The following is a 17,463-nucleotide window of genomic DNA, read 5'->3' as shown; positions in this document are numbered from 1 at the left end:
ATCTTTAGCTTTTGGCCCATGTCTCTTCTCTGTAAAATATTCTTGATGAGTGACATATGGCATTAACTTTACTGTTTTAAATTTGATCGACAATGCAGTGCATTGTTAGAGAATGCGATAAACACTGCTGCTTTACACAAAATGATGGAAATAGCAGTGTGCTGATGAAGCTAGTTAAGTACTTTTAGTTCTTACACAACAAATATGATTGTGATTTGGTAATAACCCAAAAGTGATTTGGTAATAACCCAATTACTAGAAATTTTCATGTTTGAAGAAAATGGGTATTTATATGTTTTGTTTTTTCCCCCCATGTTTGTTTGATCTCACTGATTACTGTTTTCACTTTCTATTACTTCACTTATATCTATTAGATCTATTCATATTCAGCCTGAATGATGCATGATGAAAGGGAACGCTTACCATAATGATGCAATAGCAGATCATGAATTGTCTTTATTGAAATAGTCGTTTGTGACACTTTAAAGTATTTTAATAGACATTAAAGGTAATTAAATTAAAAAGCCTACTTATTGAATATAGTCGAGCTTATGATTGGAAGGTTTCAGTGATTGCATTGCTTCTCTTTACAAACCTGCCATATTAGTAATGCCAAAGACATATTCAAAACAGTTTGAATAAATCTGTGTGTGTGTTGACTTTTGCGCCGACAGTTAATTGCCCTGCATCACAAAAGAAATATGTTCTGTCAGTTCTGTCAGGTATTGTGGAATATACATTTAGTCCCTCTGCAGGTAATGTTCAACTATCAAGTCTCATGAAGTCATTTGTACTATTTTTCAGTGGCAGTGTAATGAGACAATTCCTCTAAATAACTGTGAAATAGCTTTTCTCATTGTGGGTCTCCACTTTGATTTAGAGGCAGTGTGAGGCGGAGATAATTAGTAAAATGTTTTCTATATAGATCTCCCATCCTTTTGCCAAGTCAAATTGCTGGCAGCCAACCTTGTTTTTTTTTTTTTTTTTTTTACATTATTGATGGCACTAAACTAGAGCAGCAGCATAATTAAACGAGCAGAGGAGAATGGAATATTAAGAAAGCACAATGATCTACCGGTGTCTGACACGCTGTGTGTAATTGGGGATTGTAGATGATAATTAAAGCTCGGGTTTTCTGTTTAGCATGTTTACTTTTCTTATTTGAATCAGGTCTCAGCACATGCTGTAGTAGAAAATCAAACTGCAGGACCTGTTCTGGCTCCCAGTGTCAGATGGGGACAGACGCCCATTAACCAGTCCACTCCCTGGGACACAGACGAACCCCCTAGCAAACAACTGAGGGAAAAGGATAATACAGGTAAAGAATGGCAGTGGATTTTGTATCTTTGTTTCTGTACTGTCAAAATGATCTGCAAATAATTTCTGCAATGTTACCTTTAACATTTTGGTCTTTAGTTACTTTTTTGAATGGAACGTTTTTATCCAGACAGAGTATATGAGTCACACATTAACTTCCTCTCTTCAGGTCAGCTATGGCCCCCAGCAGTGCCCACAGTGAGCCAGGCGAGTCTTCTTTCCCACACTTACGGCGTTCCCCAACCACCGGCTTATAGCCAGGGAGTGACTGTCCAGGCACCCATCATAGGTGCTACTCCTCCCCTTCAAACTGCTGTGCCCCCACCTCACCCGCTTCTGCCCTCACACTATCAGCTGGCCCAACCACCCTCGCAGCCACTGGCTAGCATGGTGCTCAATGTGCACAGCCAGACCCTGGGGCTCACTGGTCTGCCCCCCATCGCCATGTCCCCTATGCCTGGAGTATGTCAGGTCACTCAGACCGGCCAAACAGTGCTGGGCAATGGCCATCTCAACCATCCCATGGTGCAGCCGTCTACGACGTTAACCAGCAGCATCCCGATGATAAATGGACAAGCATCTGTACACCCTCCTCCTACCAATGGCTGCACCACTCAAGAGACTGCCAACGGCCTGCAGATGCTCCGCACGGTCGGCATGGGGAAGTATGAGTTCACAGACCCTTGGCATCCCAAAGGTAACATTGTCCTCGACTTCAAATTTTAAATTGAAATTTAAGCTACTGTGGTTTTTTTTTTTTTGTTTTTTTTTTTTTTTTTTTTTAGAGTGCGTGGGCAGATATTGGTGAAGCAATAACCCTGGGAAAACGTGCTTTCTCAGTCCAAACAGCTGATGATCTTGAACACATTTATTACTTTCTTGACTATCGCCCTCAATAAATGCTCTCATTCATCTCTTTCTCCAAGCGGATAAATGCACTCTGCTTTGTTTTCCTTTTCCACTTGTTTTCTTTTTTTTTTTCGTCCTGCAAATGCTATTGTGATAACTTTATGAAGTCTTAGGGTTAGCCTCTGCAATATTCTGCAGTATGCTCAGCAAACAAGTGCCTTGATGATTAATGTGAGTGACATAGTATTAAAGGTGGAGGCCGGTGAGTGATATTTATCATTTCACCTTTAGTTGCTTCTTTATGGTGCTCACCATAAAAACCACAAATTATAACAATCAACAATGAGTATATGCTCATGGATATAATCCAGTTTATACCATAATCCTTGGTATATACTGTTTGTGCAGCAGTCTGTGATGGTGCATAAACTGTAGTGCTTGATTTATGTTTCTGTTTTCATCTTAGGGGCATTAAATAATACTTTTCCTGCCTAGCTTACATGAAACAAATGGAAAGCAGTTGGTCATGTAATCAGTATGGGAAATTGTGTGCGCTTTTGTCCGATGGTGGAATCTAGATATTCTGCTGAGCTAAAGGCAAAAAATCTTTTCCACTGACTCTCCTTTAAATTGCATGTCATGTTGCATCACTAGTAATATTAATCTTCTATAGAGGGAGCGATGTGAAGACAGGGAGCAGCTTTGCTCTCTACTTATCAGCTTGTCACTAAAAATGGAAGGTCCGTTCAATAGATTATCATCACTGTCTTTAAGATGCCTAAAGTTAATTCATGAGCTCCCCAAGGTTCCCATGTCAGAGTAAAGGAAAAAAATATTAAATAAATAAATAAATAAAATCACTTTAAAGCCACACAGGCCCATACAACGTACATGAACCAAAAAAGAAAATTACAGAACGGTCTTAATCATCAATGGCGATACAATTCAAATGCTAACCTCATGAGTCGAAATACAAAATGGGAAACCAATTTGCCCTTTTTGACATACTCAATTCTGCTCTCGGTGATTAAAGCAAAGTGAGTGTATAGCTCATTAATTTCGACGATTGGACAAATTAATTGCAGCTCTCATTAATGACATGCAATCCCTTGTTCATAATAATGTGTGTTAGTGGGAGTGAGTCGTACCTCTTACGTTTTCAGTGCGAAATGAAATATCAAAGGCATATTATAGAATCCAAAGCAGCAGCTCACTCCAAACATGCCCTAGCCATAAGGATTCAGCTCTCTGCTCCTCTCTCCTCAAAGAACAAGACACATCAGTCAGCCAGTGACCTGCTCTCCACTTCTGGAGCACTGATTAAAAGCCCTGCCAGTCAGAGAGCTCAGAGATTTCAGGAGATTACCAGCTTATAAAATACATTCATCAACATTGCTTTTATAGCATTTTTAATAAAGGGCTATTTTGTGTGTGTGTGTGTGTGTGTGTGTGTGTGTGTGTGTGTGTGTGTGTGTGTGTGTGTGTGTGTGTGTGTGTGTGTGTGTGTGTGTGTGTGTGTGTGTGTGTGTGAGAAAGAGCTGGTGGTGGGGAGGAGGGAGCAATAAACAAGCCTGCAATAAATGTCCTACTTAGGTATTCAAAAAATGTTTTCAGAGTTAATGGATCTGCATCTGGACAGAATATAATCAGACTGATAATCAGTTCTACCTGGTGAATAAAATATTTGATATATATATTAAATATAATGTAAAATGAAGTATTCAGTCAGTTCTATATGTTGAAGTTATAGTACACCATGTTTATGGACAGAGTGAATGTAAATTTTTTTTATTTATTTATTTATTTTTTAAAACTCAAACGACACAAACACACCACGTTAAAGACTTTTGCTGTCATTGCACAGAACTACAGTGTATAGTCAAGTTTAATCCAAATATATTATCAGACAAACCTGTTATATATGTATAGCAGCCTGGGAAAATCCGATGTGCCACAGTTTAACCAAATATTAATCAGATTTTTACAAAATTCAGGCTTTTCTGTCTATAACATACTGAGGCACTTCAATTTTAAGTAATTAGAAATATGTTTAATCAAAGGGATATGCAGATGTTTTTATTTAGGCTACTTTTTAACCTTCCCATGGTCTGTCCTGTATGTATTATGTAAGAAGCCAATTTAACAAATGCAGTGGTGAAAACAGTCAGTCTCTATAGATGTCTAATACTTTGCTAGCTAAGTGTGATTTTGTCACAAAGTGAATGTCAGGCTTTGATCAAATTGCTGGTTAGCTATGTGAGGTACCGAAACAGACATAAGCCAAATCAGTTTATATTGCAGTTGGATCCCAGCTGTCAAAATGTCGATGATGCTCCTGTGCCACAGTTAGAATTAAATCTTTAAATGCAATTTTTTTTCAATTTTCACTGACCGGATATTATTTTAGTACATGGTAGTGTGTGTGGTGCTGGTACAAGTGTATCAGGTGCAGCAGCATCTATTTAAAACTCCTAAATATCCAAGCACCACAGACAACACACCCTCTCTTTTAAAGTAAATGTTCTTTATGGCCAGGGGCATTAGCTGGACTGTTAATCATCCGGGACTGAACCCAGATTATTCTTCATGCATTTTTTTCCTTTTTCTTCTTCATACACTTTTTCTTCATGCAAGTTTTATTTTATGGAAGCTAAGGTAACTTTGCTGTCAATGTATGACATGATCAGAAAAAGTTGGATTCATTATAAAACTTGCCTCGGGTGTTGTCACTGTTTGTAGGACTACCAGACGGATAAAATATAAAACTTTTCTAACTAGGCTAGTTTGTTGTTGCTAGCCAAGGGGAAGCACAGGTTAGCTATGAGTTTAGCTGCTACAGTGCCATGCAAAGTAAATTATCTTTCCTTATTCTCTGCTCATATCATTTTCACACTAGCGTTTGGCAGAATTGAGACCTGTCAGCCAATAAGACTCGAGTATTTCCATGTATTTTCCTGTAAACCCTGTCTGATTGGTCTCTCCTCTGTTCACTGAAGAATTAAAATTACTACACCGCCGTCTTCCATCTTCTTTTACTGACCTGACCTTCAGTTATATAGTGACAAACCACTCCAAGTGGAGAATTATTCGTGGCTAAAGAAAAAATCTTCAGGGCTACTGCCCTAATGTCCAAGCCAGGTTATGCCCCTAGTTACAGCCTCTTGATATTGACAAGTATGGCAAATTTATATACAACAAGGAAAATGTATTAATCCTTTTACATATGCAATTTGTAATGAGATTAGTATTTGGTTTCACTTTAGATTATGCAGTTCTTTTATATGAGGTGAAACATTCAATAGATTAAAAATGTGTTAACACCGTTTGAGACATGGTAGGATTAATTTCCCAACAGAGAGGTCTGAACAGTGAAACAATTGAAATTCTCTTTCATATAACTCTTTAGATTTTCATGGATTGTTTTATGGAGTGTTGGGCCGCAAGGATGTCCATGATTTGAGATTGAATTAACCTTGAGGTGCAGGTCACATTGAAGTGACAGGTGAAGAGCCTGAACTATGGAAAACTTCAAACTTTTAATGATGTATAACAAGGCACTGTGTGAATAATCACTCTATCTGAATTTTTATTTGACCAATTCAAGCCAAGAGAATATTTGTATTCAACAAGAAAATGTTGACGCTATAGTAGATATAAAACGATAAATCATGTCAAGTCATTTTCCACTTTAATGTGATATAGCAACCAACAAAATTCAAATGAAAAACAAATAGAAATGTTTTGAGGAGAAAAAGGGGGGAAAAAGTTCAGGTGCATAACTATGCACACCCCTTAAGTAATACTTTGTTATAGTACCATTTGCTTGTAATGCAGCACTCACTCTATTTGGGTAAGAGTCTACCAACTTAACACATATAGATTTTGCAATTTTATTCCACTCTTCCTTTCAAAAATTCTCCAGATCTGTCAAATTCCAAGAGGATCTCCTGTGCACAGTCATTCCACAGGCATTTATTTTTGATAGTGTGAAGACCAGAATTTTTTTTACTTGGATTTGTGCTTTGGGTCATTATTTTGCTGGACAGTAAAATTGTTTATTCATCTTCAGGTGTCTAACAGAGGCCTGCAGGTTTTGTGCCAAAATATATTGGTATTTAGAGCCATTAATGATTCACTCTATCTTGAATAAATTCCCAGTCCCAGCTAAAGAGAAGCAGCCCCATGGCATGTTGCTACCACCACCATGCTTTGCTGTAGGTATGGTGTTCTTTGAGTGATAAGCTGTCTTGTTTTGCGCCAAATATATCTTTTAAATTTAAATGTTAAATTTAAATTTCTGTCTGGTCTAATCAGACCATAACACATTTTGGCACATAATTTCGGGTGATTTGGTTGAGCTTGGATGTTTTTTGTTTTTATGAGAAAAGACTTATGTCTAGCCACACTACCCCATAGCTCAGACTTCTAAAGAATATGAGAGATTGTTGAGAGAGTGACCAGTACATGCCAGATATTCCTACAGCCCCTTTAATATTGCCTCCCTGATAAGTTTTGGATGGAGGTCCTGTTCTTGGTGATGTTATTGTGGTGCCTCATTTTCTCCACTTATTAATGATGGCCTTCACGGTGTTCAATGGTACATTTAATGCTTTGGAAATTGTTTCGCACCCCTTTCCTAATTGATACCTTTCGACAATGAAATCCTGTACATGCTTTGTAACTGGCTTAGGTAGTCAGATGAAACTAAGATGTCAAGAAAGTCCTATAGAAACAGCGGATCTTTATTTGGGGTTAAACAAAATCACTTCAGTGATGACAGAATTGAGCAAGATTTTGAATGTGATTGGTTCACTGTAAGCACAGTCGTATGCCCCATTATAAATGAGTGTGCAAACTTAAGCAACCAGGTCATTGCATGTCTTAGCTATTTCTTTCATTTACTTGCATTTTATTGGTTGCAATAGTTAAAGGTGGGAAAAGATCTGATGTTCTTCACTTGGTTTAATTTTTTTTTTTAATATTACAAAACCCTTCCATTTTAACAGGGGTGTAAAGACTTTTTTTAAATATATAATTTAATACAGTTGTTACACAAAACATTGTAAGAGCAATCATATCCATCTTGTCCTGGCCTCAGGCATTGCCCATATCTGTAGACATGGCTTTGTGTTTAATTGGAAGAGAGGAGAGAAAAAGAATGGTCTCATTCAGCGAGCTCTAAGGCTCTTTGTAAACAGAGTTTGCATTCATTTATTCTGACTTTATCCTCGTATGTGTCCTACTAGTGAGAGCGCTTTTGAGTGTGTTTCATCCCCATATCTGTGCTTCTATTGTTCTCAGTTCAGCACGCCTTTGTGTGGAAGGACACATTTCACAACTTCAGCATTCTTTCTAGAGAGCAAAGAGCGCTCCCTGTAGACTATACTGCATCTGTGTGCGCCCATTATTTGGGTATTTAAAAAAATAAAAAATAAAAAGTGTTTTTTTTTTTTTTTAGTAGTCATGTGAAATATATTGTCATGTTTTTAAAGGCCATCATACATTATATTCATACCAGTGTTTGTTTTTCTTCCGCCAGTGTGTCATTTTAGACAAAATCAATGTTCTTTCTTTAGTAAGAATAGCTTGAGCTGGTTAATGGTTGTTCCACCTCCAGAGAGCACTGACCCACTTAAATAGAAAATAATTAGCTGCCATGCTATTCACACACCCCAGTCAAATTAACAAGGAACATTTTAAACAGATGATCACATATGTCCCTACCATTTTTGTCAGGCCATTAATACGTAGCACTGTGAGGTTTTTTTTAATTAAGGGAATTTTAAATTCTTAAACCCTATTAGCTGTGCACTGTGAATCATCTTCCTAATACTTGGTGCTGATGTAGCAATGAAATGAGATGTCAAGGTTTTACATACAGTTAAAATAATTGTTTAGAAAGGAAGAATGAGTTGAACATTACATAAAAATGCAAAGGTCGAAGAGACAATGTATGTGTGTGTGTGTGTGTGTGTGTGTGTGTGTGTGTGTGTGTGAGATATATAATATATTATGATTCTACATTATCAAGTCAGTACAAAAAACATGTTAGATTCCCAAACATTAGTTTTCCAGCACAAAATTAAATGTTACAGAAAAATGTTTGTATGTCAGTAAGGAAAACAGCATGTTATGTTAGAGACACTTTTCAAACAAAAAACACAATGAAAGCTGCTGGATTTTGATGCAGAAATAAGAAGCAAGTGCGACAGTTAAAGTGTCCAGAAGAACCGTAGCTGGTTCTACAAGATGATCGATAAAACTTACAGCTCATTTCTTTATAAAACTGCACAAATTGTACCTCGGACTACTTATATATTTTTTAAAGCAAATGGTCGTCACACCAAATATCGACTTTGTTTCATTTATTACTGTTTACTGTTCTACCCAATCAGCCAAGCAAGTGGCAGTAGGACGGTGCATAAAATTAGCAGGTACAGTTCATGTTCAAAACAAACACTTTAACCGTGGCATAGTTGTAGGTGCCAGATGGGTTGAATTGCATATTTCAGAAACTGCTGGGATTTTCATAACAGACATAACAGTCTTTAGAGTTTACACAGATCAGTGCAGATTAGTAAGCGGCATTTCTAGTGAAAGAGTTCGGAGAAAAATGCCTAGACTGGTTCAATCTGACAGGAAGGCTACGGTAACTAAAATGACCTCTCTTTAGAACTGTGGTGAGCAGAAATGCATCTCAGAACAGTCACCGTAGCCTTCATGTCATCTCAAACCAGTCTGGCCTTTCTCCTCCTGGCTTCCGTATTCAGCATGGTGTTTCTGCTTGCCAAATGCCACTGGATGTTTTTTGTTTTATGCATCACGCTGTGTAAACTCTAGAGACTGTTGTAAGTGAAAATCCCTTTAGATCAGCTATTTCTGAAATATTCAAACCAGCCTTCATTAACTGCAAAAAAACACAAACATTTACAGATTAATTTAATTTGTATAATTATGTTGCCTTAAAATGAAGAGACCAGCTGTGCTTCATTGAAAATGAAACTATCCTTGAATTATCCCTGACAGAACAGAACATTCAGTGCCAAGCCAAGAAATGTGTTGCTGTGTATACATGTTGTAGTGATTATTTTAGTAACCTGACAAAATCCAACACTGTAGTGAAGTCATTAAAAACCTCCTAATAAAAAAACAGATCATCAGAACTAGTTCAGTTACATTTATATAGCGCTTTTCTAGACACTCAAAGTATGGGGGTGGAGGGAATCTCCTCAACCACCACTAGTGTGTAGCATCCACCTGGATGATGCGACGGTAGCCATAGTGTGCCAGAACGCCCACCACACATGAGCTACTGGTGGTGAGGAGAGATTGATGTAGCCAATATAGGAATGGAGATTATTAGGGGACCATGATAGAGAAGGGCCAAAGGGGGAATTTCGGCAGGACACCAGGGTATACCCCTATTCTTTTACAAGAAGTGTCCTGGGATTTTTAATGACCACAGAGAGTCAGGACCTCGGTTTAAAGTCTCATCCGAAAGATGGATCAAGTCAAGTCAAGTAGCTTTTATTGTCATTTCAACCATATACAGGTGGTACAGTACACAGTGAAATGAAACAGCATTCCTCCAGGATCATAAAACAACACACTGACCACAAGAGACGGCACAGAACTAAGTAAGATCTACACATTGTACACAAAGTGCCCGAGCAAATGTGTGCTAACAACACAAGACAGTACAGTAACTATTAAAACAGGACAGTAGGCACAGTAAGTGACAGTGTAGTGCCGACCAGTACACAGTTCTACTGTGACAGTGTCGGCTATAACAGGTAGTACAAAAAGATAATGCAAAAGAATAACAATATAATTTGAAAAATGCTGTGAATCTAAACATAACATACAATAACGTAGTATTCAGCAGATTAGCTTATACCATATGTGGACATAGCATTTATTGCGGTAGCAGCCAGGTAATGTATATAATAGTGACAAAAAATTAAACCTAATATTTTTTTACAAGTACAGTAGCAGCAAAAGTACAGTTATTCAGTACAGAATTGTGCAAAAATTGCAAGGGGAGTGGGATGGTGTTCAGTTAGATATGTGTGTGTGTGCGCACGTGCGTGTGCATCAGTCCAGTCTCTGAGTATTGAGGAGTCTGATGGCTTGGTGGAAGAAGCTGTGACACAGTCTGGCCGTGAGGGCCTGAATGCTTTGGTACCATTTTCCAGACGGCGGGAGGGTGAAGAGTTTTTCTGAGGGGTGTGTGGGGTCATCCACTATGCTGGTGGCTTTGCAGATGCAGCGTGTGGTGTAAATGCCTATGCTGGAGGGAAGAGAGACTCCATTGATCTTCTCAGCTGTCCTCACTATCTGCTGCAAGGTTTTTGAAACAATATGGTGCAATTTCCGAACCAGGCAGTGATGCAGACGCTCAGGATGCTCTGAGTGGTTCTTCTGTAGAACGTGGTGAGGACGAGGGGTGGGAGATGGGCTTTTTTCAGCCTTCACAGAAAGTAGAGACACTGCTTGGTTTTCTTAGTTATGGAGCTGGTGTTGAGGGACCAGGTGAGGTTCTCCACCAGGTTAACACCAAAGAATTTGGTGCTCTTGACGATCTCCATGGAGGAGCCATCGATGTTCAATGGAGAGTGGTCACTCCATACTCTCCTGAAGTCAACAACCATCTCTTTTGTTTTGTCCACATTTAGAGACAGGTTGTTGGTTCTGCACCAGTCTGTTAGCCGCTGCACCTCCTCTCTGTATGCTGACTCATCATTCTTGCTGATGAGAGCCACCACGGTCGTGTCATTGGCGAACTTGATGATTGTTGATGTGACCATGCATTCCTGCACAGTCGTGAGTTAGCAGAGTGAACAGCAGTGGACTGAGCACACAGCCTTGAGGGGCCCCCATGCTCAGTGTGTGGTGCTGGAGATGCTGTTCCCGATCTGGACTGACTGAGGTCTCCCAGTCAGGAAGGAGGTGTTCAAGCCCAGCAGGTTCAGCTTTCCAATCAGGTGTTGAGGAATGATTGTGTTGAATGCTGAACTGAAATCTATGAACAGCATTCGAACGTAGGTGTCCTTTTTGTCCAGGTGGGTGTGGGCCAGATGTAGGCTGGTGGCGATGCCATCATTTGTTGAGCGGTTGGGATGATATGCGAATTGCAGGGGGTCCAGTGAGGGGGGGGCAGCAGGATCTTGATGTGCCTCATGATGAGCTTCTTGAAGCACTTCGTGATGATGGCTGTGAGTGCAACGGGACAGTAGTTGTTGAGGCAGGACACTGAAGACTTTTTTGGGCATGGGGACAATGGTGGTGGCCTTGAAGCAAGTTGGAACAATGGCTGCTCAAGGAGATGTTGAAGATGTCGGTGAGAACATCCAACCAGCTGGTCTGCACATCCTCTGAGCACACTGCCAGATATGTTGTCTTGTCTGGTCCAGCAGCTTTCCATGGGTTGAGTCTGTACAGAGTTTTCCTCACATCAGCCGTGGTTAGACACAGCATCTGGTTGTTGGTAGGAGGGGTGGTCTTCTTTGCCGTAGCATCATTTTTCACCTCAAACTGAGCATAGAAATTGTTCAGTGCATCTGAAAGGGAGACATCACTGTCACAGATGGGTGATGTTGTCCTGTAGTTGCTGATGGCCTGAATGCCCTGCCACATGTGCTGTGTGTCACCACTGTCCATGTAGTGACTGTGGATTTTCTGGGCATGCACGCGCTTTGCATCTCTTATGGCCTGGAACAGTCTGGATCTCTCTGTTGTAATGGCCACCTTGTCACCTGCCCTGAAGGTGGAGTCTCAGGTCCTCAGCAGTGTACGCACCTTCGCAGTCATTCACGGCTTCTGGTTGGAGCATGTGGTGATGGTCTTGGAGACAGTAACGTCATCAGTGCACTTGCTGATGTAGCTGGTCACTGTTGGCTTCCTCCAAGTTGGTGGAGTCGCTGTCGGTTGCAGCCATCCTGAACATGTGCCAATCAGTGTTCTCAAAACAGTCTTGAAGAGCAGAGGTGGCTCCTGCTGACCAGGTTTTCACTTGCTTCAAACTGCTTCATACAGACACTTGACAAGTAGTCTGTATGCTGGGATTAGCATAACAGAGATGTGGTCTGAGTCGGCAAGGTGGGGGGTGGGGCTCCACCTGGTACGCGCCAGGGATATTAGCACCCGGAGAGGTGCTAATATCCGGAGATATTAGCTTTTTAGATCCGGAGAGGTCACTGTGTGCTACTGCCGCGCCGCCATCTTGGAACCATCAGTTAATACAATAATGCAGTGTTCATTATAATTAAATGTGATCTTTCTTTCTTTCAATCTTTCTTTCATGCACTCCTTCTTTCCTTACTTTTTCTTTCTTTCTTCCCCTCTTTTTTCTTTCTTTTTTTGTTTGCCTTACTTTCTGAAGGGAGTGTAAAGATTTACTGCGGAAAGCATTTTAGACCAGTGAATATTTGAATCCGTGCTAAATCACAGCTTTTTCCTTCGGGATTAAACATCTTAAACAGTCCCATGTGTCTCTTTTGTAGATGTGTAGCCAAATGTTCTTTCTAATGAGACTGTTGACCTTCTGCTCTTTCTGGTGCACAGATCTCTCCTCATATATTTCACAGTTTTTATTCCCCATTTCCTTCATCTTTTTCAGCTCTTTAGATACACAAACAAATTATTCTCTTTTTAATCATGTGCTTTTGACACACTCAATTTAAATTGCTATTTGTGTTCTTTCTCTTGTTCTACAGAAATGTTGAAAGAATTGAACCAGCAGCGGCGAGTGAAAGAATTTACAGACCTGAAAATAATTGTTCAAGGCAAAGAGTTTGAAGTCCATCAAAATGTTCTAGCTTCCTGCAGCTTGTATTTCAAGGACATGGTTAAAAGGTTTGCCTCTCTCCTGTTGTTGATCCACTCTGTTCTTTTTATAGGGCACATTTGTGTGGCTTCCTTTACCCTCCCATTCTCTTGCAGGTGCGAAGACTTCGGTTCCTATCACAGGGCCAGTAGCCATTCCTCCTGTCAAATAAATGAATGTGTATAATTGTTGCAAAAGGTCAGCACTTATCCTGCCCTTTCATCTCCATGCACTGAATGAGCAAATTTACATTTTAATGGGCAGAAAAAAAAAGTTCCATGACTGGGGATTTTCTTTTTTTAAAATGTATTGTAAATGTCAAACTTTATCTGACATATTAGATTAGCACTTCACTTGCCTCTTCCCTTCAAGTGCTTGGAGTTGTAGTTGTAGCTGTCCTAAATTCATCAGTTATCTGCTGTGAATAAATGCCTATCGCTATGCAAATGTACACACAACTCATTCATAAATCCACATAACAGTTAAGTTCACACGGAAAACACTTTTGTTTTGGATTTTATAAGAAAATTGTCTTGCTTTTGACCTTTTTTGGCATTTTCGCTTCAGCCGGGTAAAACTGGCTGTTAGTTTTCTGGAAAGTGCATGTTGGATGATGCATGCAAACAGTAACATGATGTACTGAGACATTTTATTCCTTTTGTTCATCAACCTTTCAAAAACAGTCATTATATGACTTCACAGTATGTTTTCACAAGTCCCGCAATGGCACCAGACAGACAGAATAAAGCAAGCCCATAACCCAGTGTGTGCAGACATAGAGAGCCTTTTCAAACCCCATGATGCATAGATGCCTCGACTGATATTAGCTTCTTAAGATGAAGAAGCTTTTTGAGCTGAAAGAGATATCGATTCTGAAAATGTTGCTTTGTGATCTTTAGGATATGTGATAAATTGTACATCTGTACCTTAAGACTGTGTTCTCTAAGATATGTAGGAAAGGTGGAGTGGAATGAAAAGATGCCCTGATTAGAAAAAAATAATCCCTAAAGGGTGAATGATATCATTACAGAATGGGGGAAAAAAAAAACCTTGTAGCCACACTTTATTCATTCATTCAGTCATTCATCTTTATTAAACGCTTTATCATGTCCAGGATTCTGGTGCTTTTGAAGAGCCAATCCCTGGAACACTGGGCATGAGGTAGAAATGGGATGCCAGACCATGCACACATATTTGCACCTAGGGGCAATTTAGCATAGCCAATCCACCTAACAATTTGTTTTTGGAAGGTGGGAAGAAACCTGAGGGAAACCCCCACAAACTCAGGGAGAACGTCAAAATCTCCACATTGACAGCAACCCTAGCTTTCCCAATTGGGTTTGAAGACCCTGGAGCCATTAGATATTTTTACTGTCTTGGCCTTAACATGTTAACGTGGTTAACATGTTTGCCTTGCCCCTCTGCCGTTGGGGGTTCACCCTGTGCTTCAGGGGTTTCCCTCTAGGTACTCCGGTTTCCTCCCCCAGTCCAAAGATATGCATTGTAGACTGATTGGCATTTCCAAATTGTGGGAATGTGTGTGTGATTGTGCCCTGAAATGGGTTGGCACCCCGCCCATGGTTTCCCCTGCCTTGTGCCCCGAGTTCCCTGGGATGGGCTCCAGGCTCCCCGTGACCCTGTGTGGGGTAAGCAGTATGGAAAATGGAGGAACGGATGGATTTATTCTCATTTGTCTCTCTGGGGAAACTCCTACAGAGATTTTCAAAGTAGTACCCTTTTTGGAAGCAATGAACATTTAAATAACCCTTAAAGAACCTTTTCTTGCAGTAATGAATTAATACCAGATTAATTTCCTCAACAAATCCAAATGCTTATTTTAAGTCATACCTCCAAGTCTAGTTAAATTTAACACTATTGTTGAAGGTTAAAACGATGTATCAGGCCATTGTGTAGTTCAGTGTGCACACTAAGTCAGCATACTGATCATTAATACTAATACATTTACATTCAGCTTTGCAAGCCAGTCTTTATGCCCTTATTATCCATCATACAAGATGCAGCGAAGCCACAAGGACAAATTTAAAGTGGAACTCTGGCCCTTTGGATTGTGGATTTGGTCTGAGCTGTGTTATCCTATCTTGCGAGCAGCAGCGATGAAAATTGCATTAGGAGCAATAACACTGAGTGTAGATTTGACTCTGTTCTCAGTGGAGCACAAAATGTGCTGATACACCTCTCCAAGCTATTTGAGTTCCATTGCTGTTTGAAGGTTGAATAGGATGCGAGGTTATCTTAAAACACAGTTTCCAGGGTTTTTTTTCACTCTCTCCATCCCAGTGTGAGCACTTAAATAACAACAATTGCTATAAGCAAAGATGGTGGTAGAGAAAAGTTCAGCCATTTTCCTGCCATGTAAGGTTGCTACATCTATGTGATTCTTTTCTGGAGAGTGGAGTCTAAAAAAAGCTTGATAGAGCTGTGTTATTCAATTGAAAATCCTGACCCAGACCTTTTCAAGGGTTAATTTATTTAATGATTTTTTTTTTTGCATATTTTTCTTTGTTGAAATTCGCTGCCTGTGGATGTGCTCCAATTCAAGTCACGTAATGGATTTTTTTTTCTCTTCAAGATCCATTCCATTCATATCAAATTCGGTCAACATATTGATATTTTCATTGATCCATGCATTAGCCTGTGATCTCAATTTGATGTCCGAGGAATGGCAAGCCATTGATGGTTCACATCAAGCCTTGTTTTGAAAAGAGAGCCGGTCATTGTCTGCTCATCCATCTTTTTTTTTTTTTTGTCCACATCAATGACGCATGTATATCTAATCATCTGTAAGCAGCACCTGCTGTTTTCCTCCTGCTTAGAGAAAAGCTGCATTAAAAAAAAATCACCTCTTTACCACATCATCCATTTGGCCGATCTGCTTTCAGATGCAGTGTGCATATATTTAGAGTGTTCTGTGTGTTTTTGTGATAATCATATTTTAGATAACCTCACTTATCCTCAGAGACACTTTTTTTGTTGTTGTTGTCTGACGGTGACAATACTTATAGTGTAGTTTACAGATAGTGAAAATATTAACCCTCATGCAGCATCATTTATTTGTGTTGACTGACCCTTGTATTGTACACACACATAAAACGTACATACATTATTCATACACTATAGTGGACTGTACCTTACAGATTGTCAGTGTAAAACAAAGGCCCTGATTTACTAAAGGTTTGTGTGTGGAAAAACACACAAACAATGATAATACCCCTAAAAAAATGTGCACACTTATTTCAGTGGCAGCTCATCCATAGGAGCAGGTGGGGCATATATTACTCTTCATAAAATCCTCATTCACAACTCCATACATTTTAAATTAAGTTACAAATGCTTTTCTCTTTTGAGTGACCAACAGTTTAAAAATTGTTGCAGATATTAGCCAATATGCCATGATTTCCTCACCTTTCAAGATGTTGCGCAATCATGGGGCAGCATGCTCACTGCCCCTTTTAGCTCCACAGAGTTATTATTACACCTAGTGACAAAAATGGGAACTGCAACAGCACTAATAGAGGTGCATTGGGGAGGGAATCATGCTGCCCCATGCTCAGTGGAGGAGCAGAGGACAGGACAATTTATGACAGCGTTGCCAGATTTACTAGCTTAAAAGACTCTGTGGTCAACAGAATGTTATTTTATAGGCAATTATCAGAATTAAATATAATAAATGCCCACCAACAAAGACAAATTATAAGTGCAAACAGTGTGTCTATGATGTACATACCTATTTCCGTTGTAACATGTATTAGATTGGGAAAGTGGAGTGGATAATTTCTATGCATCAAAATGTCTTGTTTTACATGCTGATTAAAAAAAAAAAAACAATTATGTATCCCTTTTCTAATTCTTGAATATTTTGAGCCAGATTTATATCTTTTGTGTGGTTTTGAAATATATTTGGGCTGGAAATTTTTCTGAAACCTGGCAATCTTCTGCTGAAACCTGGCAAGCTCTTTTGTATACTGGGACACATATGGGAAACACACCTGCTGTATTGAACAGTTGAACAAAGGCTACTAAAATGAGCTGCTAGACTGTATGCTGGATGTTTGTTCTCGACTCTCAACTACCTCTGATGGGGTTACTCTAAAAATTCACAAGATAGTATCCTATAGCATAAGTTACATGTGAAAGCCTGTGGACTTAATTTAGTTTGAGGCTATGTTAGTAACATCATCCTGACCTACCCAAAATCTGCACTAGCCACTACTAGCTCAATTACTAACTCTGGTAGCTTATTTACTAACACGGTCCTAGAAGATTGTATCTCGCACATGAGCAAAATAATAGGTCTTCTTAATGAATATGCAATTTAGGTGATCTCTAAATAAAGGTGCAGAATACATGCCGTCAATGCAAATCTATTCAATTTGCACCTGCAACGCAATTTAATAAACCTGAACGTCACTTTGGGAACTGCAATTGCATGCGCGAATGCAAGTTGAAGACTA

At 39.5% G+C, this 17,463-nt stretch overlaps 1 protein-coding gene across 3 annotated transcripts in view; it reads left to right on the top strand.

The window, feature by feature from the left end:
- Positions 1–17,463, top strand: part of LOC108269491 (kelch-like protein 29) — a 101,181-nt gene that overhangs the window by 41,705 nt on the left and 42,013 nt on the right. For all 3 annotated transcript variants that reach the window (XR_001813472.3, XM_017475418.3, XM_017475416.3), the window contains exons 4-6: positions 1,171–1,318; positions 1,487–2,014; positions 12,882–13,020. Coding sequence is in view for 2 of the 3 variants with exons in the window: in XM_017475418.3 (XP_017330907.1) it covers positions 1,171–1,318; positions 1,487–2,014; positions 12,882–13,020 (815 nt within the window). In the remaining variant the exon portion in view is untranslated. The remainder of the gene's footprint in view (positions 1–1,170; positions 1,319–1,486; positions 2,015–12,881; positions 13,021–17,463) is intronic.

This window comes from Ictalurus punctatus, chromosome 9 (genome assembly GCF_001660625.3).
Source record: "Ictalurus punctatus breed USDA103 chromosome 9, Coco_2.0, whole genome shotgun sequence".
NCBI lineage: Eukaryota > Metazoa > Chordata > Actinopteri > Siluriformes > Ictaluridae > Ictalurus > Ictalurus punctatus.
This window is presented reverse-complemented; position numbering and strand designations above follow the sequence as displayed.